The sequence below is a fragment of the Lepisosteus oculatus genome, chromosome 4 (genome assembly GCF_040954835.1).
Source record: "Lepisosteus oculatus isolate fLepOcu1 chromosome 4, fLepOcu1.hap2, whole genome shotgun sequence".
NCBI classification, from domain to species: domain Eukaryota; kingdom Metazoa; phylum Chordata; class Actinopteri; order Semionotiformes; family Lepisosteidae; genus Lepisosteus; species Lepisosteus oculatus.
The window spans coordinates 61,563,320-61,589,678 of record NC_090699.1 but is presented as its reverse complement, the minus strand read 5'-3'; the positions used below and the strand labels follow the sequence as shown (position 1 = coordinate 61,589,678).

The 26,359-nt window shown below is 36.4% G+C and overlaps 1 protein-coding gene across 2 annotated transcripts in view; it reads right to left on the bottom strand.

Annotated features, from left to right (window-relative positions):
* Positions 1 to 26,359, bottom strand: part of iars1 (isoleucyl-tRNA synthetase 1) — a 60,719-nt gene that overhangs the window by 3,443 nt on the left and 30,917 nt on the right. For both annotated transcript variants that reach the window (XM_015348263.2, XM_006631013.3), the window contains 18 exons: positions 24,860 to 24,933; positions 23,950 to 24,144; positions 23,283 to 23,369; positions 22,207 to 22,290; positions 19,517 to 19,661; positions 19,045 to 19,165; positions 18,502 to 18,593; positions 18,127 to 18,204; positions 17,591 to 17,712; positions 13,050 to 13,152; positions 12,235 to 12,318; positions 8,871 to 9,045; positions 7,404 to 7,516; positions 6,058 to 6,153; positions 4,831 to 5,007; positions 4,553 to 4,673; positions 4,097 to 4,222; positions 637 to 780 (listed from right to left, as the gene is read on the bottom strand). In XM_015348263.2, the coding sequence (XP_015203749.1) occupies positions 637 to 780; positions 4,097 to 4,222; positions 4,553 to 4,673; positions 4,831 to 5,007; positions 6,058 to 6,153; positions 7,404 to 7,516; positions 8,871 to 9,045; positions 12,235 to 12,318; positions 13,050 to 13,152; positions 17,591 to 17,712; positions 18,127 to 18,204; positions 18,502 to 18,593; positions 19,045 to 19,165; positions 19,517 to 19,661; positions 22,207 to 22,290; positions 23,283 to 23,369; positions 23,950 to 24,144; positions 24,860 to 24,933 (2,137 nt within the window). The remainder of the gene's footprint in view (positions 1 to 636; positions 781 to 4,096; positions 4,223 to 4,552; positions 4,674 to 4,830; positions 5,008 to 6,057; positions 6,154 to 7,403; positions 7,517 to 8,870; positions 9,046 to 12,234; positions 12,319 to 13,049; positions 13,153 to 17,590; positions 17,713 to 18,126; positions 18,205 to 18,501; positions 18,594 to 19,044; positions 19,166 to 19,516; positions 19,662 to 22,206; positions 22,291 to 23,282; positions 23,370 to 23,949; positions 24,145 to 24,859; positions 24,934 to 26,359) is intronic.

The window sequence follows — 26,359 nt, the reverse complement described above, 5'->3', positions numbered from 1 at the left end:
TGCCTAGGACCCACTTAGTGGTTGCAATAATAGCATGGCTGTAAAGTAGAGGTCATCAGAACGTCCTCACTATTTATACATACTGCAGCTGGGCATGGCAGCTGTTAATGCTTCCATCTCACCTTTTTATCCGAACTCATCACTCATCACCAGGGTCTTCAAGAAAGGAATTCTCTGCCCATAGCAGTACGAAAAACAACTTCAAAATACAATCCTGAATTTCGTCATGCGACGCCATTTTTGATTTGTGCCTATTGAGAAGCTATGCCAGTCTAGTCTTGAATTTCTGCACTGTTGCAACCATCGGTTCTTCCCTCACTCCCCACTATGATTCTAAGTATTTCACATTTCCTGAACTGACTTGTGTGTGGGCTGTTGCGGTCTGCTTTGTCTTTAATGGTCCCTCCAGAAACCAAGAAAAGTCAGAGGCCTACTGATACTGACAATATGGTGGCCGAGACATCCTCTATCATTCCGTTCTCAAAACTCTCAATTCAAAGTTGGCAGTTTGAGTGGAAAAACACCATCCTCCTCAGCAGTAGCAACCTCAAACCTTTTACAGTACCTCTGTGATTTTAAAATAATTACCATAACCGATCCTTCGTTAATGGGCCTTTGCACTGAAGGTGAACTGACCTTGTGGCTTTGCGTTGAGCAGCTGCAGGTTAATGTAGGGGCAGAGCACTGTCTCAGAACTGGGGTCTTCTGTGGGAGATGCTCCCGATGTCACAGTCAGAGTCTTTTTGTTCAAAGCCAGCAGGTCTGTCTTGCTGCTCAGTTCTAAAAAAAATACGAGAAAACATCAAACGCACATTATCTTCCGAACTCATGTTTCGGACAGAAGACTGGCTTGGTCGTCAAATGTGCAAAAAAATAACGTGACATTTTTTTCTTCAAAGAGGCAAATAAAAATGAAATAGTCAATGATTCCTGTGTTTCTCAAACTGTCAAAGGACGAGAAATCACAAACAGGCATTCAGTGAAATTTCCACTCCAAGACGCACATTCTAAAAGTGTTAAAAGCCATCAAACAACGTTCACAACAGTTTCTCAATCAGGAGATATACAGTTCAAGTATAAGATCTCACAAGACATGAAGATTATCATGAAGTTGTGTTTTTTTATTTGAGGCCTAAATAATGACTAGAAAAACTTGACTGATCCTCAAAACATTTTAATTGGCTTAATGTAGTACAGCAATGTTTAAGGTGGGAATTTTTTATATTTAAAAATAACAGGCAGTAAAGTCTTTTCAAGGAATAAAAATGGGAACATCCAGTATAAATATAAATCACACTTAAATAAGATCTAATTGAAAAAAGAAAATGAGATTTGCACACTGTCAATTAGAGTCCTATACACTGGGATCCAGATTCACAAAAGATGAACCCAAACACATACTCAACACATTGTAAAAACGATTTTTTAAGTGTAAAAAGTACACAGAAAGAACTCAAAGGTCTGAAACGAATGCTTTGGAATACACTGGGATTTAGAGCTTCTTGCCCTACAATGGAACACTCTCCACTGAGTACAACTATACAAAGCTACCTTCCACCATTTACCTGTACTGGACACCAGTATCAACACTATTCTAGGACCACCACATTCTACAGCTTTAAGATATATAGATATCATTTTGGAAAAAATCGTAGATTTGCAAATATAATGCATTTCTCATGTTGAAAGGCTTTCGGGTTTCTCAATTTCCCGTGCCGCAGTCTGCGCGATTTGCCAGGTCCCGCGTCTCTTTAATTTTAGTGGGCATTCAGATGTGGAATTCTCCATCTGTAACTCGGAGACGACTACTGCCGCAGTCACTTCTGGTGTCTGCTCATCCCTCAACAGAAAAAAGCCTGCGCAGACTTTCAGGGCACACAGCAGTTACAGTGCAGGAAAAGCTACTTGACCTGTATCAAAAGAACAGATACCCTGGGTAACAAACCAGCCACTCCTCTTGTACAGTACATCTGCTCTGGACCCCGCAGCCTGGGCATTACAGAATATTTACAGTTGACTGAACCACACTTCAACCAAAGAAATTTAGATGATGGAAAAGGGTAAATGATGAGGAAAAAACACAACTGTCTAAATGTCTTAATCGTGCTTCTAAAACCATAGAACCTGCAAATTCACACAATTCTTATGATAATCTGAAAACTTCATAATTCCCAAGATGTTAGCTATCACACTTCAAAACGCTGGTCTGTACCAGACATGTCATAGCCGTTTGTCAAAATGTTTGCCCACAGCCTGCTTATTTTGAGACCATCAATCATATTTTATCGGAGCCTCACTTTACTTTAGGACATCGCAAGATAAAATCTATTCACCTGAAGCTTTTGCTATAAGCCTTTGGCATATCTCACATAAACCGTCTGCTCAATTTATTTTCAAAGGAAAGATTAATTCAAAGCAAAGCTATTATTTCTCATTTGCTGGCCATATGAGCCAAAAATACTTCAGAGAAATAGTGGGGAAAAAAAACAGTAAAAAGAAGCACATTTATTGTTCAATTCATATAGTTATTTGTTAGTCAGTCCTTCAATTAATCAATCAAGTTAGCAGCTATCTGACACTATCTTTTCATAGCTGAAATGACTGAGCTCCAGCAGCACATAATGTACAAAAGGATGAAAGTTATATAGTGACATACAGCGATGTATAGTTGTACACAATTAACTTTCATTTGTTACTCCAGATATAAAATAATGCTGTTTCAATTCATAACATGCCACTAAATGTTACCCTAAAGCAGGCATCTCTAACTCTGCCAATGAGCCCCAACATAGAATGTTTAATAAGACATCAATTTCTAAAATTTGGAAAAACTTTTAAATTGGAAGTGATCTTTTCAATTTAGAAATGATATGGATCAGAATATGACAGCTATTCTGATGATCAAAGTTATCTTAATTGAGCTCATTACAATTGATCAATATCTCACGAATGATCCTAATTTTAGATAAAGGGTGACATAAGGCCTGCTGGACTGCAATATATATTTGTTGTACTGTATGTTTACAGAGTTACTACATTCCTGTAAATAGGATTAGATTCAACTCTAAAAGGCTAAGAGCCTTGAGAATAAAAATGTCAACAGAAACATTAGATGTCTGTTAACTCTTATCAAATAAAAAAAATAATCTAAGCTCTCAAAGGCCTTTAACATTGAAGAAAGATTTACAGATTTGTATTGTGTATGTTCATATTTAGAGAAAGCATGGACTTACCTGGTACAAATTAATTTCAAACCTCACAGGATACCATGAAACAACACCATAAATGTAAAGTGCCATCTACACACATCAATTTGTAAGGCAAATAGTTCATTAATACCAATTAATATAATATTTAGAGGGGATATTTTGACCCACTTTAGCTTTAGAAATAAATCACTAAAAAATGTTCAAGAAAAGTACATTAAATACAGGGCCGACTTTCCCAAGTCTGTTGAAATTAATATCCAAGACACAGTTTTTCCAAGTGCAGCTTAAAATTTACAAAACGTTCTATGAATAACTCTGGTATTTTGACTCCTACATTATACAGTGTCATTTTACACTGCAATAAAATATCACATGACTGTCATTACACACTGCCCAAAAGGTGGTAATATTATACTTGGTAATATAAATGTGTAATTAAAGGTGTAATGTGAATAAAATTTTATGCAAGACTGGAATTAAACAGTAGAAGCAGCCACAGAAACAATTAATAAAACTCTGTCCTTTCTGAATTTCCATTCAGAAATAAACAGAAGTTTCCCTTAATGTAAAACAAAAAACGAACAAACGAAAGCTATTGAAATTAATTGTAAATTAAGTACTGCTGAACTACGAAATAGCAAAAAACATTACTGTAGTTCGCTAACAAATAAACAATTAAGAAACAGTGCCATAACTGAGATATTAAAAAATAATCTTCATTAAAAAATGCCCATATTTTTCCCCAAACATTTATACTAAAGGTATAAAATTTAAAGACCAACAGGAAAAAAAAAAAGATAAATTATCTTTCAAAATTAAAACTTTGGCTTATTTTAACTGACTAGAACACCTGAATCTTTGCCCTTCCTTTGACTTCGATCGCTCACCTGTCTTGCCATTGTACACAGTCCACTGTGTGCTCGGAAGGCCAAAAACACAGGAGCACACAGCCTTCAGCCTCTCTAAACCCAGCTTGTTGTCTCCTTTAGGATTCTCCAGCAGAACGACACCAACTGCAAGTCAAGGGCAAGAATATAAAGGTCAGTTCTGCATTTTTCCAAAACCAAATGCACTCACATAAATTATGTACCAAATTATGCTAAAAATAATGCCTTTTGTGTCCTAAATAAAATGCAAGCTTTGCAGAGCACAGAATATAAATCTTCTAAATGTTAAAAGAACATTTACATGCAGAATTATTTTTAAGTATGTAAGGTGGGGATTTCAAATACTTTAATTTACAGACTTTGCCAGCAGTGGTGGAATGAAAGTGTGTGCACTTGATTTATTCTGCCTAAGAAAAGTGCAAATGTGTTTCAAGCCAAGAAGGGGGGAAGCCTTACCTTGCTCTTTGTTGTCAAGCTTTATTTTTAAGTTGACATAGGCACATGCAGGTCCTGAAAGAGGAATGTGACCAGCTGCAGCTCCCTTCACAATTGTCAGATCCAGATCGGATCCCTTCAGCTAGGAATTCACAAAGAAAGCACATCACCCCACTAGAAACAGCCCAAATGCAAACACAATGCCCTTTGTGTCAGGCATCTTGGAATAACTTTGGTATCTCAGAACAATGGGCATCATGAGGTGAAGAACACAACAGAGAACAACCAATCTGGGGTACCTGGGTTTTCTCCTGAACAATTACACTTGCATTCTTAGGAACAGGGTAGGCTTTCAAAGGAGCTTTGATGGTTGCTAGTATAAATTCAGTGTGAGCCTGGATAACTTTCTCCAAGTATTCACTGGCAGGCTGGGAGTTGTAGTAAACAACTATGTCATCAGAGGGAACCAGGTGACCCTTTAACAGAAACAAAAACAATTAAGATACAGTTGAACGATTTCACTGACACATACATTGAATTTCCTCAGGCAGAACTGATTTGTGTGCCTTCCAAATCACAGAGGACTGAACTACATTATTCTACTTCTATAGTGTAACAAGTAAATCCAAATTCATTTTTGCCAATTACAGTTTGAGCAGACCTAACAGTGACACTTCTAACCATACTGATCTGTATTAATGTGTTCAGTGACTAAATAAAAGGCAGAGATGAGAGCAAATAAAATTTTACATAATTTAAATGTGTGCTTTTCTAAGAGAGAACTGAATTATTTAAAAGAACTTGTGAAATATAAGGTATCATCCATTTAAGACACCTAAATGTTTCCCATCCAGAATCATGGATACTGCTACTCTCGCAGTGTTGAGCAGTGGTTAGATGGAAAATTCCTTGATTTTCAATTACAAAGGAATTCATGTTGGCTAGCTGCCAAACTCTCCTCGGGACAAGTGGGGCCCAAATTCTGAACGGAAAATGTTTGTTTATTAAGGGACCAAGTTATTAAAGAAATCCTTATTACAGTTTAAATCCCGGTACACTTGAAGGTCAGAATTAAAATTTCTTGCAATGTAGCTTATGGGATGTTGAACTACAATTGCACAGTCCTTCAATGCATTTCTTATTTGCTGGAGAAGAAACAAGTTGTTTAAAGCTGAATGGAAAGATTTCCAACAAAAACGCAGCCAGAAGCTTGGAAAAATTAATGATCTTAGCTATCTAAACATTAGCAAAGTAGTAACTAGAAGAAAAATGACTTATTGCCTGCACTTTGAAGTCACAAACTTCTGTAAAAGTCTGCAGACTACAGTACGTGACTCTGAAGTCATCCACCTTTTTCCTGGAAGACAATTAACAAGCAAGGTTACGTGTGAACATTTTCCTTTCCTCTTAAGGAGACAAATTCTACACTGGAAATTCACCTTTTTTAGAATGAACTCCACAGATGTTTTAGTTTAAAGCAGGCAACACTTTTCAGAGCTATGGAAAACAAGGTCCGCAAACCCAACCTTTTTGCGAAGTTTCTGAATGCGATTGATGACTTCCCGGGCCACACCTTCGTCCACCATAGACTGGTCTGGGGTAACATCAAGCAGAACCAAAACCTAGGAGTACAGGCAACCTGTGTTACCTCAAGCAATACATTCAGATGGGTTTGGCAAAACTGGTCTGAATTACAGCACATGTCAAGAATACTGAATTTATATGTCAGAAAGGAAAGCTAAATAATACATTTCAGTCTAATGAAAGCTGCAACATGAGGATTTGATAACGGTTCATCAAACAAGCACCTTTGATCATGGAAGGGTACCCAAGGTCTACATCTGGGAGTAACCAGTTAAAAATGTAATATATTGTGTGCTCCCCCAACCCCATCCAACTAAGACACCAAGTAACTAAAACTGCATTTATGCGCTGTAATTCAGAGCGGTTTTGTAAGATGCATTGTAGTTTTACGAATGTTCAGTCTTGATCCTAAAAAAGGAAATTTTCATTTAAAAGAATTAGGAAACATTTTTGGGTATGACGTGGACAATGTGTTCTGGAATTAAGAGAAATCTTTCTTTTTTGTTTTTTCATGAATACGGATACTGTATGTATTAAATCCCGTGGCCTTTTCTGAGAAATTTCAATCTCCCTTCACAGTTCATCCCGTCAGAGCTACAGGCTTCTCTCTGACCACTTTCTGTCAATCAAGCCTTCTGATCAGATGCCAGCCATATGGTTGGCAGGGTAAGATCTACCTTCATTTCCTGCTCCAGTGAGTTGAGCTCACTTGCTGGACTGATCATTAATCTGTGCTGATTTCATGACACCTGGTCTTCTCCCTCTGACAGAATTCCAATTTCACACTGAGGTGTTTTTTTTTATTTTTAGGTTTTATTCTATTTTGAATAAAAGGTAATAATGTCTGTTTTTGTCAACTGTAACTGAGAAACTACTCCTTTTGGGAGTTGGAGGAAATGAGAGCCAAATTAACCAAGCTATTAGGACAGCTCAACATGAATGTGGTGGCATCACTTCAGATGCATGGACTGCTAGTTTCCAATGTAGCACACTTCATGCTGAAACAAATTCAAAATCTGAATTCAAGAACAGTCTGCAGCAAAGCACTACAGATTTCCTTCTCAAAACATTTTTCCATAAAACAAAATCTATAATCCACCCCACATGCATGTCTTTTATCCATAAAACATGCATCTAGAAATGCTACATCGTAATAAGCATTATTTTGTTGTGTTTTTCTTTAATGAGCACTTGTGTTATAACTAAATCAGACTTGTGGGCCACAGTTTTAATTCAGGATGTGTTTCATTTGATTTAATTCAGGATACTGCAACTTCCAGGTCTGTACCTGTGCATCTGAATGAGCTTCATACTGCGCATGCATTTCTGAGACCGGGTCAAAGGTGTACATGAGACGCAGGTCCTCCGCATGAAGTTCATGCCCATCCACCACAATAGATCCTGAAACAAGCACAGCGATGAAATCAACCAATCAACTCCCTTTACTCACCAGGTGAAATCACACAGAGCACATGTGTGCATCCTAAAAACTGTACCAATAATAGAAACTATGTTGTCTAGAAGAAACCCCAGCAGATAAAGTATATTGTCCATGCTCAAGATCATTACCCAGAAACGAAAGGAAAACAGATCATATTCAAAAATTATAATAGCTCAAAAATTCAATAACCATTTTCTTGTTTTCCCCCAACAGGAGTACTGGCAATATGTAAAATCTTAGATTGCAGTGGTTGCATACAACTTAAAATCTGATCATTGGTCTGAAAAAAAAAAACATTAATGCAGTAATGAAGATGACACTAATTAAAGCAATTAACATTGCTAACAAGGCAGGCTGGGATCTGGTGCTTATTATTACTGTCAAAGGAATATATCAGACAGGTACCTGTTTTAAATACTTGTTAATGTACAACCATGTCTTCCAGTGGGAACAAAAAATCATTCTCCTTGGAAGAAGAGCCAAATAAGACACATTTCATTTCAAATTTTAGCCCACTTGATAAAAACAGACCAGCAATCTTATTTTCACAGGCTCGAGTACATTAAGAAACTCAATATTAAATGGAGGTCACCTACTTTTTCCCACATTTCCACATATATTTTGTCTATACAAATACAAAATCCTCTATGTATCTGTGATGTATCCATCACAGAACTCAGACAAGTGGCATACTTATGTAAGTGTTCTACATTTTCTAAAAACCCACTGTGTCTAATTTGTAAATAAAACTTAAAACACATTCTTCCCATTCAAGCTAGAGTAGAGCAATACTTTCAGAATATCAAAGACTTCTCTAAGAGTACTTTCTGTCATCCTAGGGTAAAAACTGTATTTTTATCAGCATTCTCACTAATGCATCTCAATGATTGGTGAGACATGGGTAGTATAAAAGATGATCACCTACTTTTACAACTCCTATGTTTTTCTGTATCAGCAATATCCTCAGTCTCATTTAGTAGAAGAAAACGAACCCTCTCAAGGTGCACCTTGGTGCTGCACCATTTGACCATTTACTAAATCTGCCCTGAAACATCCTTGTTTTCTCAGACAAAAATACGTCATAGCTCACCCAGAGAAAATATATTTTTCAACTAAACGGATGTTGTGTGAGCGGGCCTTTCCAACAGAAAGATGTCAAATCAAGGGCTGCTGTTGGCTGTTTCCAACAAAACTCGAGTTGGAGTGGCGGCAGTACGAATCCTCGTGGGGTAAACATTTACACAACCAACCGGGCAGCAGAGAGGACCACAGTAAAAACGTTTCCAGAAGTGCACTATAGCAAGAGCGACGCACCTGTCTTCTGGAACACCTCCAGTTGCTCACTCTTTAGCTCTTTGATGGATGCTGCGACAGATTTAAAGGCTCCCTTCAGGCGCTTGCCAAGAACCATGTGATCCGGCTCTGCCCTCAATCTGATGCCGTATTTGTCTTTGTCGGTAGAGAGGGTGAGGTGGCGAACATTCAGCTCCTAGAGGACAAAGAATTATAAAAATAAATAGAAGTGAGAGATGCCCCCCCCCACTTTACAGTAATGCATCCTAGAATAATTAATATTACTAGTAGATGACACATTGGGGACAAAAAAAACATCACCCACTTACCACTGGAACATTCTGTGAAGTCCTAAATCATGCCCTGCCTAAAGTGAGTTTCCTTGTGCTATGAGAGTTCAGGAACCTTTGTGACAAAACCACTATTGAAAACAGACACAGGTCTGTTCTGTAATACAGTATTTCTTCTCATTTAAATCCCTTTCTACAGATGCATGACAGAATGCATGTCTGTCTCTTCAAATCTATGGAGGGATATTTACATATGGATCTATGAATAGCAATTTACAGTACACTTTTAGGAAATAATCTAGAAATTCCCTGTAGTCTAGCACAGGTCTTTAGGAGAAGCTATTTCAAACAACCAAGGTTTGGGTTTTTTCTAAGACTGATTTCAGAACTGTCAATGTGGTTTAAATAAAATATGAAAACTAATGAGGCCAAACCACAAAATAGCTTGCTTGCAAAATTATCATGCAGGCACATCCAGCTTATAACTTTCAGGGTATGATAAAGCTAAAACAGCATTTTTGTCTAGAACTAATCCATGGTCTATGAAAAGCAGTTCTTGCAGTATTTAAAGCACATTCTCCTGACAGCAAAAAGCATCTACTCTTAACCTAGTTCTGCCTAACACAACACACTTCACGCATAAGTTATCATATTAATAAGATTGACTGTCCAGTAAAATCTCAATAGGCTTTTCAGTGCATTTTGTATCACTGCAGACTTATTAATTCTCAGAACCATATCCGATGCTTCTGTAAATTATAATTATAAAATCCATGATCAGATACACCGGCAATTCTTTAACTCCTGAAAATAAAACAGCAAAATCTCAAATGGCTGAACTGGGTTGAAAAAAGTATTCTTTACTGGATCTCTAGCCTGCTAATATAAGCAAATCCACCATAGGATATCACTGGATACAGCACCATTTTTTTAAAAGCCATCTGCACATTAATTTGGTCCAATGACTTTAGCAAAACCAAATTACATTGTTACAACCCTCCTATAATTCCAAAGTAATGGCATCTTGTATGGTGTGTCTCTCTGTATGGTAACATAATTAAACCACAGTGTGCATACCACCCCTCGACATCAATCGTTGTGGTGTTGAGCAACTAATCGCATTTATACCTTAACGGAAACATTTTCTTTTTTCAATCGCATGTGCCAATGCCCTCTAAATACCCTGCTGAAAGACGGCAACAATTAATCACAATGCTGCAAGGGTTCCTTCCGACCAGGAGTCTTCTGCCAGTAGATAACTAACATAGCTCTGCTTGATCTATATTTAGCTACGTGTCACGCCTTCCCTGTCCATCATCCATTTCATTGGCTATATAACAAAAGACAGCAGGATGACCAAAAGTGCACTTGAGAAGTTCATCTGCACAAGACAACCAGATACAGGGCTCAACATGCCCGTATTAAAGAAAGCAGCATAAATTTAAATTATGAAAGACTAAAAAAAGGTTACAAAATGGCAGATTTAAGAGGAAACATTAAATGTACAATTTTCCATCGCCACACCAAACATAAAAGAAAATGTTTCAATTTGTTGTTGTTTTTTAATTACTTTATTACTTTGTTGAAAACCCTCACTGAAACCAAATGTTATATTTTCTTTAAAATATGCATTACAATCTTATCTCTTGGCAACCCCAATGAGACAAAATTTTCTAATATAACTAACACCTCAGCTCACTCAGTGTATGAGATTCCATGGAAGGAACATTAATGAGGATAAAATAATTCAGTGGGAAGCAGCATAGTTCCTTCACCACAATAAAACAAATAGTGCTACATGTTCTCCTAACCAGTTGTTTAAAAAAGAAAAGGTCTTATATTCCATTTTTACAGAATTTTAGTAGATAATATAGAAGACACAAAAAGATTCAAGTTTAGTTTCACATAACAATAAATCTAAAACTTTGAGTTTCAAATACACTTTACAGTTTCCATTCACTATTCACAATACACACTTCAAAAAACCTCCAAGACTACCAGTGCTTACATTAAGGTAATATTGAAAGCAATAATAAATTTAATGATCACTGGATTTTTTGTTGTATGGTGTATGCCCCACTTATTTCATTGTGGCTATACCATTTTTTAAATACTGTTAAAAGTTTGTTAAAAGTGTTTAGAATAACTGATATCTTCTAAATTAAGAGTTTCTGATATGGCCACATGCAGCATAATTAAGCTCAAGTAGCAATGAGATTTAGCCACAAAAAATAAAACGTATATCTGGTAACAATTGATTTCCAAATAATTAAATTACAAACTTATTTTTAACAGCTGGGTAATGGTTTTTGACATTTATTTTAACAGAGAAGGTTCTTGGTCAACTTTGTACTTAAGTAAAAGCTGTCCTTAGCAGGAATTACATTATATTGTATTGTGAAATATTCCATAAGTTATTTAAAAACTAAGACATGCTAACGTAGTTTAACACAATTCAGTCTTCAGAGAAACCCCTCACAGGCCATTCAGCTAAAACTCTTAGCTAAACTTTGTATTTGGATTAGTAAACACCACAGTGAATCAAGTTTTATAGCTTTATGGCACAAGGAGAGGTACAATTACCTGGAAAATAAACTTACATTAAAACCTTTGTAAAGTGTTGCTACTGTATGACATTCACTCCTGTGACAGACGTGGAAAAACAGTATTCCACCATCTGCAGCTTTTTTTAGATTGCTTGTACATGTTCAGAGAAATGCCCATTCGCCCATATCATATGCACCTACGTAATCAATTCTTTTGAACCAGTCCTCCTAACATACTGTTTCGTCATGAGTTCAGCTCGGCTGGCCTTTGCATCTTCTCTGGAAGACCTTTTGTCTCTTGGCATTTATATGACCAGAGCCAGACAGCAAAACAGCTCAGCCTCACTTTTCACCCTTACAGCCATACATGGTAGCTTTGTCCCAGACACATTTAAGTATCTTTGTACATCTTCAAAACAATCCCAATGACAGAATAAAGATGTAGCTTTTGTTACAAACTAACATTTCATTTATTGGTATTTCACACAGGCCAAAACTCTATTTTAGATGAAAGGTTAAAACAATTTTAAAAACTCTCTGCTAACTCACCTCCAAAATATATTTCTGCAAAGCCTGGATGTCTTTCAGAGCTTCAGGATCCTGGTGTATGACTACCACTTCCTTCAGAGGATACTAAAATGCCAAAGAAGCAATAAAAGATTTTAAACAAAGAAGCAATAAAATAAAAGTCACAGCTATTTATAGGAAGTGAAATGCCTATTTTTTTCTTCTAGCAAAACCTTATCTGGAAAATTCTAACTTTCATTTTAACAGTACAACAAGCTTGGGAAAATATTTCATTACAAAATGCCATGCCTTAAAAAAAACATTTGCTACTAATGAAATTATGTTTTTCCTTTGTGAGAAATTCAATCCGGTTATCTATGTAATACAAACCAGTTGAATACTTTCATCAGCAAATCAATGGAAACTTGTATACAAAATTTAGTAAACTAGAAGGATTTTTTAAGGGACATTTTATTTTAGGAGCTCCTCAGATAAAATACAAAGTTAAAAGACTCTAGTTATAGCACAAGCATACAGTAAACATGCAAAAAATTACAGTGCACTAACACACAACTAAATAAACCATTTCCAAGGATGTCTACTATCACAGTGGAAAGCAGTGGAAGAGGAAAAAAATTTACAGAAGAAGAACGTTAAAAGGTAATTATGTAATGTCTAAACTAGAGAATACCAAAGTACACTCCTCCAATCAATGTACATAATGTAATACCACTCTACTAAATTTTTTCTCATTAAGGTTTTACTGTAACATTACACAATTATACCAGCACCAACAACTCCAGCTGGAATAGCACAAAGTTTCTATTCAAAGCAACAGATTTCAAACCATAGCCTACCTTCACCGGAAGGGTCTTCCTGTCCCTTATGACACGACCCAGCTCAATGACGGACTGCATCTGAGACACAGCACTCTCAATACGCTTATCAATCAAAGACTCTCTGTAATAGAAGGAGAAAGGACACACTGGCTCAGGAGACACATATAGATACAGATGAAGCACTTTCCTGAACAGCAACAACAAATTGCACTTCATGGGCCAGAAATCAACGTTGTTCTTAACGTGAAATTATGAATTTACAATTTCAACATTTATGAGAACAACTCCTTGGCTTTAGGTGCAACATATGCATGGGTTCATATTAACATTCAACACATAACAGAGTAAGTAATTTGTTAATAGTAAATGCTTAATACATGTTTTATGAGAATCATGTTTAATATCATTTGGTATTTAGAACTTACAAACTGCTGAGAGGTTTTTTTTAAAGTACCACATCTCTAATACAATTACCAAATAATAGCTTTACTTAACCTACCTTTTGTTAAAAGTGTGTATTTTATCATGAGCAGAAGCCTGCCCCTACCTACTTAACGCCATTTTTAATAATGGTAATATTCTGAAGATTATGGAGTTATTAAAAGTAATTTACATCCCCTATACTAGTGCATATGATGACAATAAATGCATTTTAACAATGCAAAAAATAGAAAACAAGAATGTACTGCATTTAAATATAAAACCAGAAAAACCCGATAAGTTATATAAAGCTCTGGAAAGAATGGAGACGTTTCTGGAGAAAAAGGGTAAAATCTATTGCCATTTTAGTTCACCGCAATTACTGTATAATTTAACAACTCTGAAAAAAAATTGATAAATGTAAGCTAGCTGAGTTTTTATGAAGACTGACCCCTATCTCCTAATTCTAAGACACAAATCACACCGATCAGACACTGAAAAAAGTTGCTCACTGCACTCTCAGTATACCAAGTTGTTTCAACAGTATACTTGAAACAGTCGTTACTCGAAATACTATTATACGAACCTAATTTAACTCCAAATTAATGTGCCTTTAAAATGTTTGGCAAACTGTTGTCCCCTCTACAGCTGTCACTTTCTGAGGCACCAAAATAAACACTATTGCCACAATATAATATTGTTCAACAGGCAGCAATAGGTGGGATTATCTGGAGAAAGCTTTTACTTTCAGCATGCAGACATCCTGTGACCACCAAATAAATTACTAGCATATGTTTGCTTAGTACATTATGACCTCTGGAGCTTAATAGAACTTCTTTTTGTGTCAAAAGAACACAAAAATGTGACGAAGAGATGATGCAGATCAACCATTAAGCTAAAAGCTGTGCAAAAAGGGCTTGTAAATGCATCTCAAACTGACTAATTGAACTGCAGCCTGATGTACATTCCAAAAGCAGGAATTTAAAGGATATACTCACAAAGGCTTCCAAAACCTAACAACAATAATAATGCAAACAGGGCAGAAAAAAGGAATTTGAGAATTCCGTTATTTTTATACTAAATCAAGTATGCAGTACTATCATTAAAGAACAACCAGATTATTACCTATTTCACACAATGCGAGATTTTGCTTTTATTCCTCTCAGGTTTATAATAATGGAATAATATAAGTATCTTATATAAATTCAGCTGCACTTCTGTTGGCTTCACTTTTCAATAAATCAAATCGGTTTCTTGATTATATTTATGGATCAAAGCCTCTCTGCACCACCAGGAAGACAAATTAACTCAACAACTTGTAATGTCCACAACTGTGACTGTTCCACTGAGATCCCAGTAATTCAGTTCAGCTTCTGCAAAGAGCTGTATTTGTAATGCTCAAGGTACTGCAAGGTATGCAATAACTAAACAATTTTAAGCTTTGACATTCAATATCAAGAAGTTCCAGTCAATTAATCAGTTCATTTCTGATACGCATGACATAGGTCACCTTCAACCATATCATCAGAGTATGAAAAAGATTGCTAAATTTGACCAGCTGGTTAATGCTTAGAGAACTGCACGAATTTGTGAAACTGTAACCACACTGTTAAAAGCCTCCTTCAAAAAGTTATGCAAGAGTACAAGAGAAACTACTGTAATACTGATTTGGGACTGCACCTGTAACTTAAAAATACTTGCACTAGAACATTAACAGCTTATTGAAATAGATAAAAAAATATGACTAACATTTTGGTTTAATGTCGTATAACCCCATGATCAAAATGTTTCTGTATGTTTAAAGGGAATTGTAATAAAAAATCAGAATGGGATTAACTATGAAACTTTCATTCTTACACAATTTTGAAATAATTCAAGACAATCCCTTTCCATACTTTCTATAAGAAATGCAACATTTCTATTCCTGTGGCTTTTACAGACGTTTTATTTCAAAATAAGTTTTTCATTCATTCAATGATATCAGGAAAGAGTAATGAGCACTAGAAAATAAAAAATGCCAGCCAATTTGTTTCAAGTCACTTAAATTTAATCTCCAAAACCATTTGCATCATTTATTTTGAAACACTGCCACCTCCAATATGATTAGGAACATTGAAAAGAAATGCTAAGGAATAACAATAAAATTAAATGAGAGAAGAACCCAATAAATTATCAGAAAACCTAACGATATAGACCAGTGGTTCTTAGGGTGCAAGATGCCTGATTTTTGCCTGAGTGATATGCCAGCAGCCCTATCACTCTGCAATTCACCACTGGCAACCCACTGAGACTTGTCAGTACCTGGATGGGAAACCTCCTGGGATTTACTAAGGTTGCTGCTGGAAGAGGTGTTAGTGGGGCCAGCAGGGGGCGCTCACCCTGCAGGCCCCCTGGATCCTTATGTCCCAGTATAGTGATGGGGACGCTTTACTTTAAACGCCATCCTTCGACGAGACGACAAACCAAGGTCCTGACTCTCTGTAGTCATTAAAAATCCCAGGGCGTTTCTAGAAAAGAATAGGGGTGTAACCCTGGCCAAATTTCCCATTGGCCCTTACCAATCATGGCCTCCTAATAATCCCCATCTATGAATTCTCCTCCCCACTGATAGCTGATGTGTGGTGAGCGTTCTGGCGCACTAGGGCTGCCTTCGCATCATCGATGCTGCACATTGGAGGGGAGTCCCTAATACCTGTAAAGCATTGTGAGTGGAGTGTCCAGAAAAGTGCTATAAGTGTAAGCAATTATTTATTTTTTTTCTCCCTACAGTACATCTCCAAAAACAAAAATTACTTGAATGATTATTGAGAAGGGGTGAGGATATGTTTGGAGAACCAAAGGGGTGCAGGGTTCAGACAAATATCTTCATATATATCAAACATTTACACCTCTCTATTTAGAGAGGATGACATTATTAATTGCTTTGGGAAATGGTTAATGAAGTTACAAAGCGCAGCATGGGGGAATGGCATCTAACACTGCTGCCTTCCACCTCTTACATCTTGGGCTTGGTTTTGGATTGTGGAATTCACATGTTCTCCCCTCTCATATGGGTTTTCACTTGATGCTTCAGTTTTTTCCCCACCTTCCAAATACATGTCGACTAGTCTGGTTATGCAGTTTATATCATAAGCAATGAAAAAACTGAACTGGCGATTCTGATTTTTACAGTGGATGTTTCTAAATGATCCCTATGTGCTTGTGCGTGCCTTGCAATGGGCTGCTGTCATAGACCTGTGTGTGATATGCTTCTGAGCTAGGCTCTGAGATGCAGAGACCATTACCAGGAATAATCAGCTTTCTTATACTTGATAACTTTACTTGGTGTGGATATACTTCTAAACTAAAAGACTAAGGACTACTTCAATCAAGTAAAAAAATAGGAGGAAAAGCTACCAAACATCCTCAGGGACACCACAGAGTTGAACAAATGGAAATGTGACTGATTACATGCAATAACCAAGGGGCATTTGTATTACTTATTTTCATTACCCTTATAGAATTTGACTGATTTTATAAAAGGGTGGTTACTTCTTTTGATATCTATGTATACTGCAAAATTACAAACAAATCTTGATGCAACAAAAAAGCTATCCTGAATTAATTACTTTTAGAGTCATTTAAATTAAATATTGAAATTACTGTAACTGCGTGATAAAATGGCTATTTTAATCTCAAACCTAAGCTTTGGCAATATTATTTAAAGATTTACTAGAAATGTGTGCATGACGCATCGTACTCCAAAAATTTACTGAAAAAACGTAATGTTCAGAAAATAACTTCTAGCAACATTTAGTTATATTGTCTAATATTCACACAAAAGAACAAAAAACAAGAGTTAGAGATGTTTTAGATGATGCTTTATTTGACAACCCACTAATTCTATTTTTCTTACCTTTTAGATTACAGTATAGAAATAAAAGAGCTTAAAATGTCCACTGACCACAGTCACATACTGTACTCTGCTCAAATCAATTCAGTTCTCTCCAAAGTTTTCAGTATTTCTTTGCAAAGAGAAACTGTTTGCTCAACTGTTTGATAAAATGTCACAGTAAGTCCCAACATCATCACTGATAAACCTCAAGTAAGCCTGACTGACACAGTGGTGGTATTTCGCTTAAGGCACATATTAGACTTACCGGACTTGAGGAAGCATAAGGTAGTGAATGCTGCCAGTGTCCTTTTCCTCAACGGAGGCTGGATCGATCAAGTGTCTCAGGTTCTGATACATCATCTCAGTAATAAATGGAGTGAAGGGAGCCTGCAGAATCACAAATCTAATGGCACAGTTGTCCTTTCCTTTATCGCAATCAATCAGTCTCAAATCCACAGCTGCATTCTTAATAATCTACTCCCCCAGCCTGTTTGCAACACTAACTCAAAAGAAGCGAAATTCACAAACTTCAAAATCAATCACATTCTTCCCTTCACCTCGGCACAGGTGAAAAAAACATTCAGTGGGAAGGCCAGGTGACAAGGATTTTACAGCAAATATGGTTAAATGGTTACTTAACACACTAGCTATTAAATACACCCATTAATGAGTACACAAGAAAGATTCAAATATGTTCAAAGACGCAATGATTCAGCTGTATCAGAAAAACATTTATACATTTAAGCAACAAAAATTGATAAGTAGCGAATTACATGAACATGTATAACTACTGTAACTCACCATTAGCCTGCACATGGAGAAGAGAACGCTAAACAGGGTTTCAAGAGCCCAAACACAGTCCTCTGTCCCACTCTCCCCCTGCCAACCAGCAAAACAACAAAATAAATTGTTTTTTTAAAGCATAGGCTCATACCTTAAATTCTGTATGAAGACAGCATTGTAAACAATTTTAAAAAATCTACCATTTAAACTGTGTTTAAAGCTATTGTGGATATCGATTTTTGTAAACAATGTTACCAATGCCTATATGGTATAACACCTATTTTTGGTGTTACGCTAATTTGTTTAAGAAATCAGCTAATGGAAAGTTTCTCTACTTTAGACAGGTTTCCTATGCTAAAATGTAAAGATTTCAGATACGTTTAAAAAGCTTACCTTCAGTCGTCTGCGGTTCGTTCTCACATACCAGTTGGTAAGCATGTCGACAAACTTGACCAGCTTTGGTACAACAGTGTACAATCTATAAGCTAGAAAGAGGAATCTTGAATTAATTTTCTCCTTGCACATTAGGCATGAAGCTAGGAAAGTTGAAAGCACTTATATTTTTCTTTCACGGACTGCCAAATAAACTGAATATAATGAATGATTTGACAAATTATTCTCGCGCACTTCACTTTGCAAAAAAAAGGTGAAGCAGACGTAAGTAAAACAAACACATCACTGGGGTTTACGACGTCAAATGCAACTTTTGCCGTTAATGATAAACCCTGCAAACATTTTTTCAGTTAAAAATATTTAAAAACAGTTATATAGCCCCTTAATCAGAATCATAAATTTAGAATAACAATTCTAAGGAAAAAGGGTAATGACTGGAAAATTAAAGAAGAGTGGCATTTTTTTACTTCTTCTTCTTCTTCTTAACACATTATCTGTGAAAGCTTTCTAGTAGTCCTTGACAAACTCAGCACTGATTCATACCAGCCATTTCAGCCTTGAAGAACTGGATGAGAGACTGTGTGAATGACAGAAGCCACTTGTCCATGATATTGTCACTTTCCTTGGCTGTGCTTTCATTATACAGGAACTGGATTTCCTCCTCCTACAACATGAAGCAAAAAGATACTGGAATGCCATCTGGCACCATTTAAAACACGGCAAAATAAGATATTTATTACAAAAATGGGACACAGAACACCAATTTATTTATTTAAATATAGGAAAAGCTCATTTCACCCATATAATATCACCAGGAAAAAAGGAGGAAGACTATCAGAAGTTACTCTGCTGTTCCTATTTAAAAAAAACTCAATAACCGCAGCTTCAAGTAACCACAAGGCAAAACCACTATCTGCTCCTTAAATTAAAGGGTGATCTTTTCACATGTGTTCTGTATTAAACATTTCTAGCACATTTACATGTCAAAAAGTGGGGGGATGGAGTTTTCATGTACCTTGTGTAACCTCTGAACATTCTGAACCAAGAAGCGGTACGCATTGTACCAGGGAAGAAAGACATCTTTCAGCACATCTCTCACTCCTTCCTCTTTGAAGCGAAGATTTTCTGCACGCACCACTGGGGAATTTATCAGGTACAGCCTTGAAGAAAATATTAAAGGAAATAAATTCTTCCACTCGCTCACATCTTTCTTTATTTTGAATGAGGTCAGGCAGTCATTCCTTGACTTAAACATGAGTGTCTTGGATGTTTTTAGGTTCCCAGCACAAGAACCCCTAAATTCCAGAACAGAAACAGCGTTTTGTGTTAATTTAAACATAAAATCCTCAGGTCAAGATGTGATGAAATTCAAATTTGCTTATGGAATAAGTGCATTAAAGTTCAGTCATGCTGAAATTATAACCAAACCCGTACTGTTCTCAGACAGACAAGTAAAGCAAATGGGGGAAAAAAGTACTGAAATTTGCATATTAAACTATTTAGATTGTCCCAATGAATGCTAAAACATCAAAGATGACAAATTACATTTTGCAGAATATACATCTGCACTACATTTAAGTCATTTGCACTAAAAAGATGCACTGGCTGAAAATCTTGCAGAAACAATTAAAGAAAACTTTAAACTGCTGCAAATATACTGCCTTGCAGCTAAACATATGCATCTGCTACATAACAGCAATGTTTCCTGAGGTTACATTGTTTTTAAATTTATAATATAAATCAATCATATTTGGACACCATAAAACACCATCTATGAAAATTAAAAGATGTCCTTATTCTTGATAAGCTTCAATACCTACACCTTTCATGAAAGTGTTAAATTTAACACTCCTGTTATAAAACAAAAGACAGAAACTTTTAGATTGGATCTTTAGAACATGTTGTCCATACAGCTATAAAATCTTAATGCACTTTCCTGCATTCTTCTCATAATTTATTCAAAGGACTGTAAAAGAAAAGCTTTAAGTAAAACATTCTCCCCAGATATACAAAAATGGAGGAATTTCAGAAATTAAAGTTCAAAACACCATGTCAAAAGGAGATGTAAGGTATTTGTTCATTTCCATTTTTCCTAGCATTGATTTTTTTTTCTCTTTTGAGAAAAAAATATATTATCAATTCTTACAGCACCACAGTAATGGTCAGCACAGCAATTTAGAATAAATACTTTTTCCAGCAGTGACTTTCTATAAAATGTAACCCAAATGAACAAACACCAGAAAAATTCATACCAAAGCACCAATACAAATTAGTGGCCACAGATGTGCTAGGAAATTAACTGAAACTCCCACAATCTATCAAATATGTATCTGCTGTCGCAGTGTATAATTTTGCTCCCTGCAAATGAATTATTTTCTTTCAGAGGATAATGAGTGATCATTAGTGGTAACAGGACAATACTGAACAACATGCAGTTGCAATTGACTTTTGGAATAATTCAGTCTAAACCGGGAGTCAGCATTTTTTTAGAAGCCTTCTCTGTTTGAACATAGACCACATCCATCCATAATTAAAACAAAAATGATTTTAAAGTCTTTTTACAGCCATGTTGTTTTTCTCTCTCATTTTGGTCGAGACCTAAACTTCTGGATATTTATTGGAACTTTCAATACTTCATTAGTTTTAAGTGCCGCACAAGCCCACCAAAGCCTCAAGATTGACACATGATGATGGGTTTCACATTCCTGAACCCTGCAGAACACTAGGTACCTCTATACTTAAAAGTGACTATTTTTTCTATAAACTGTATTGCATAATATGCAAGATAAGCATTCATTAACACTGTTTTTTGGAGTGTTCTATAACCCCGTGTACTAGGTTTCAACAAGACATTTGGCAAGCAAACACACAAAGTCTTTAAGCTTTTGTGAACAAGATCACTACTAGCTGTCTGGCTTGGGAAGACATTCTTAATGTCACGATTTCTTGATTCACAAGTACCCGGGTAATCACTAGCATAGCAGAAGTACACAGCAAGATGGCCAAAGAATGCAATTAAAAAAGAATGCTGTTTCCAATCATTTCTGCATCATTGGACTTTGTATAAAGAAGTAAATATGAATTGCTCTGATGCAGATTAAGGATATTAACAATTATCACATTCCTGTTTCTTAGACACCATCTTATCTTCCCAGTCAATACTTTTGCATTAACACAATAATGCAGCAATTTTCCCTTTTGTGGAGCCAATTTATCTTTGTGGTACGTACCTCAAGCCATTAAAATTAATTGCCAAACTGGTTGTATATTTTAGTTTACCACTTTCCATAGATACTATTAAATGCTTTGAAGCTCAGCTAAAAAGACAGAAGGAATTCAGTGGTCATTAATGCAAACAAAATAAGACTGTGGTCACAGACATCTCTCCAACAGCATAACACCTCACCTCATTAAAAACACAATTTTATTTGCTCTAAACCCTAATCAAACTAAAAGGAATAATCTTCTGAGAGGCTAAACTACACGAACAATTTAGATTTTGCACTGAAGAAAATGGATTTTCAGTACACTCATGAACTGAGATATGATTCACATTTAAAACAGGTAGGATTACTGATTATTAATTCCACTACATTTCAAGTTCTGCGTCTGCTAGCCTATTTTACATGGCTCTGACCTAATGAGATTTTTAACAACCATAAAAATGCTTTTAAAAAAGATATGCACAAACAGAATAACGCTAACCGTAATGCGTCTGCTCCATAGTTCTTCACAATTTCAACAGGATCTGGATAATTTTTCTTGCGCTTGCTCATCTTCTGTCCATCACTACGAGAAGAAAATAAAGATTATTAACTTCATGGTAAAAGACTTCAGCATCTCAGTTTTTGAAAATAGCCAGCGCGACAGTAGGAAATATGATCGCCACTGCCTTTCGACTCATCCTCTAGCTGGAAGAAAGACTGACAATGGTGGAGTTACAGAGGAAGAATCAAAATGTTTTCACAGAAGGTGCTTTCATTTAGCTATCAACCCATATTTACAACTAAACCAACACAAATAAATGCCAGCTAGACTCACATCTTCTTTGAAGTATCTGGTGGCTTGTCCACTGGACAATCAAAAACAAACACATACTAACTTCACATATTTCATCCTCCTCCTACATAGTTACCCTTGAAAATTGGAATCTTTCCTAGTTTCCACATATTTTAACATATGGTGTGGCAGTCACCACTCCACAACAGATTGCAGTCTTTCACAAAGGCTTGGTCTCTTCCCACTACACAGACCTCAGTCTGCATGAAGACAAAGAAGCTATGTCTGACACACTCTTAACACAGATGAGGCAGTACTGTATATCTCGTGTGCCCAGGGCAAACCTGTGTCAACCATTCTCCTGCCTACTGTGTCTTATAGTTCTTACACCCTCTGTACCTCCATCTATACACGCAGGTAATACACAATGACAAGATGCTTATTTTTCATCTCTTAATCATCACTGACAGGCCAAATGGTCCCTTAAAACAAAGGGACACGTTTTATGCCAAGTCTAGAACTGTGGGAGATCAATACTTAAGTGTTTGATCTACCCCACACTCACAGTGTATCTTGTCAAATGCTTTAATTATTTTACAATTACAATATGTCAACTGAAAGGTTTAACATGTTTCTAGTATAAACACCAAAATAAACTTTGCAGAGCTTCAGTTTATTAAGAGATTTATAATTGTAGACAACCACGCTATTATGACCAATGCAAACTTTACTGTGAGTTCTAAAACATAACGCAGGAAAAAAAAGAGAAAAAACAAACTAACCTTGCCAGAACCAGTCCATTTACTATCACATTCTTGAATGGAGGTTTACCAAAGAGAGCTGTTGACAGCACTAGTAGTGTGTAAAACCTGCAACAAAATGAAGCCAGAAATGTCAGTGTCGATTCGTCTAACAGAAGAAAGGAAAATGTGAACTTTTCACTCACAGAAATTAGGAGTTATAGACATAACATATCATAGATTAAAAATGCCGTCAAGAAATGTTTTCTAACAAAACAATACAAAATATTTGGCGATTTTGGTATTTCTATTTTTAAAAAAAATTCACCGGAAAAAAAATGGGATAATCTCAAAACACCGTTGACCTGTAGTGAAGCATTTCACTCCATTTCCTCTCCCTTTCAACCATTTGAAATCATAATTCATAAATCAAGTAAATTGCTCTTGCCCCTCTTACAACGATAAAGAAAACGTGTGAACAATTAGTGCTCTTTAATCTTAAATTGGTATTTCTCATCATGGATGAGATGGACAGTCATTGATACGTGCAAGTCAAACGCTACCAACAGATTCACACTTCTAAACACCCGAGACTCAATTTCCTGATAGGTCCGGAATTTACAGCCGCAGTTTTAAAACAAAGGCCACAGCGTGACATTTCCCAGCAAATGCAGCCTCTGCTTTTTACTCTCTGTGCTTCACGTTTTACCATCCTCTCGTCTGGTCGATGCCCTCAGCGATGAAGTCGGCTGGGAAGGCATCCTCAAACTCCTTCCGGTTCTCGAAGGGATAGTGGACCTGCGCGTAAGGCATGCTCCCACTCTCGAACCAGCAGTCGAACACCTCCGGCACCCTCCGCAGCTCCCCCTTCCCACAGCGGGACGGGATGGTCAGGTGATCGATGCTGTAGCGAGAGAGTAACACACGGGGCATGAAATACTGAATCCGATTCACTTCAGGCGTTACAGAGTAAAAAAAAAATCCAAGACACAATAGGGATGGATTAAAGATTCGGGGGAAAAAAGCCAAGACACAATAGAGATGGATTAAAGATACAGAAAAGAAAAGTAACAGCTGTACGTTCTATGACTTGCCAAATTCAAGTTTTTTTTTTTATTTGCTGGAGCAAAACTAATCACAAAAAAAAACATTCTGCCTAAAGAGATAAAACAGAAATTCAATCCTCTCCAAATAGCGTAGCTGGATTATTTACAGTTAATGAGAACGTATAAAAGCTTTCAGCATGACTGTCTATCCTTCATAACATTTGCTGTTCCAGCCGCAGGCTGGATTGCAAGTTAAACATCACTAGATATTAAAAATTGTGTAGCTTTTTTAATCATTAGCAGGAGACACGGCCCAGGGTCACACTTTATAAGCAGTATTCTGGTACTTAAATACAATGAGTCATGGTATTACAACCTACAGCACAGTACTGAGTATTGCAGACAACAAACATCAGCTATTCCCTGAATTGTATGACTGCTGGTTCTAATTTGATTGATTTGGGATGCTTTACACATCAGAAGTGCTCCTATTGGGTAAAGAAGCTGCTTATCAAAGTTTCATAGGCCCACAGGAGGAAACAGATTAATCAAAGCAGCGTACAGATATCTCACCTTTCTCGGTGAAGATCTGTTACTTTTGTTCCTGTCAGCTCCTCCAAGTCAGCCACTGACCCCACACACACCACCTGTAAAGAGCAAAAAACATCTTAAAATAATCTGTCCGGAAGAATTAGTAAAGTGCTTCCATTGCATCATTTAATTTAACTAAAAGGATTGTTTTACTTAAGCTGGCCAACTACACTCCATATCAAAGCTGTCTGGAAAAAAAAAGCAATATTCCGTTTCATTACACATATTAAAATATTTTGGGTTTGTGGTGTTGATGGCAAAAAATGTTAAGCAGTATCCTTTCAAGAACAAGAGGAAAAATGGTACAGCATAACTTATTCAGTGATTAGACACAAACGCACCCCAACACTGTCTACAAGAAAAGATAATAAGTCTAAATTAGAAATCTTATATCTGCTATGACAAGAAGAGGAATTTCAGAATAAGTACTGATGGAAGTAACTGTTATACTATATATAATTATAACTGTTAAAACTATATATATTTATACTTTACTGTTTTTAAGAGGCTTGCATTGCTCATTGTATTTCTTCAATAGAAAATCAAAGAATGCAGACAGGATTTTAAATAAAGCTGAAAAAAAGCAGAGCCCTTTTTGCACACTGCATGCATTATTTCATTCTGTAAAAGCAAGTGCTAGGTTTTAATTTCCTTTAAAGGGTCAGGCACATGACCTAAATAAGAGAGTGACAGCAAGGAGAACTGGAAAACTACATTCTTGCCCTGCACAAGGCTCAGGGAATCAGATGCACTCCAGAGATCTGGGATTGGAAATAGTCATTATGCTATTTTCAGGAAGCAGGTCACTGTCCTTCTTTTATTCAGAGGCTCATTTCATTTTTCAAAATGTGAAACAACCTAATTTTAAGATAATATAAATTAGGTTACCGTCTCCAATGGCTCTTTCCCTTAAAGAGGATGTAGTTCGTATACTCGTGGGAGTGATGCAATGTTCTGAACTTTGTCAAGTTTTTAAACGTGTAAATTTAAGATCTGCGTGCTTTCCCTTTGAAATATACTGAACTGTATACTGAAGAAATGTTTCGGGCACAGCAAGTGAAAAGGGTAGTTCTGCTTCTGAGGGGTTAAAAATGTAAGATTTTGGGCTTCCCAAGTTCACATGAGAATTTCAACTATTAACTATTCAACTATTGGCATTTCACATACTTTTAAAGAGTGGCGATTATACTTGGGGGTACCTGATGGCAAAGCTAATCAAATTCTTCAGTGGCCCTTATTTTTATTGTATTTTGATAGATGCTACAATCTATGGCACAAGTTATTACAAGAAAACAAAACCCTGGAAAATAAAGAAACAGGAAGCCCAGGATAATGATGCTATTTGGCTTTGGCACTGAACAGGCCACACAGGGGCTAAGAAAACAATTCAATCTCAATCTGAATGTATATTCCAATACATAACCAATCTTTGTTGCAGCCTTACAAATTCTTGTCCTTGGCAATAGTTTAGAAACAAAAAAG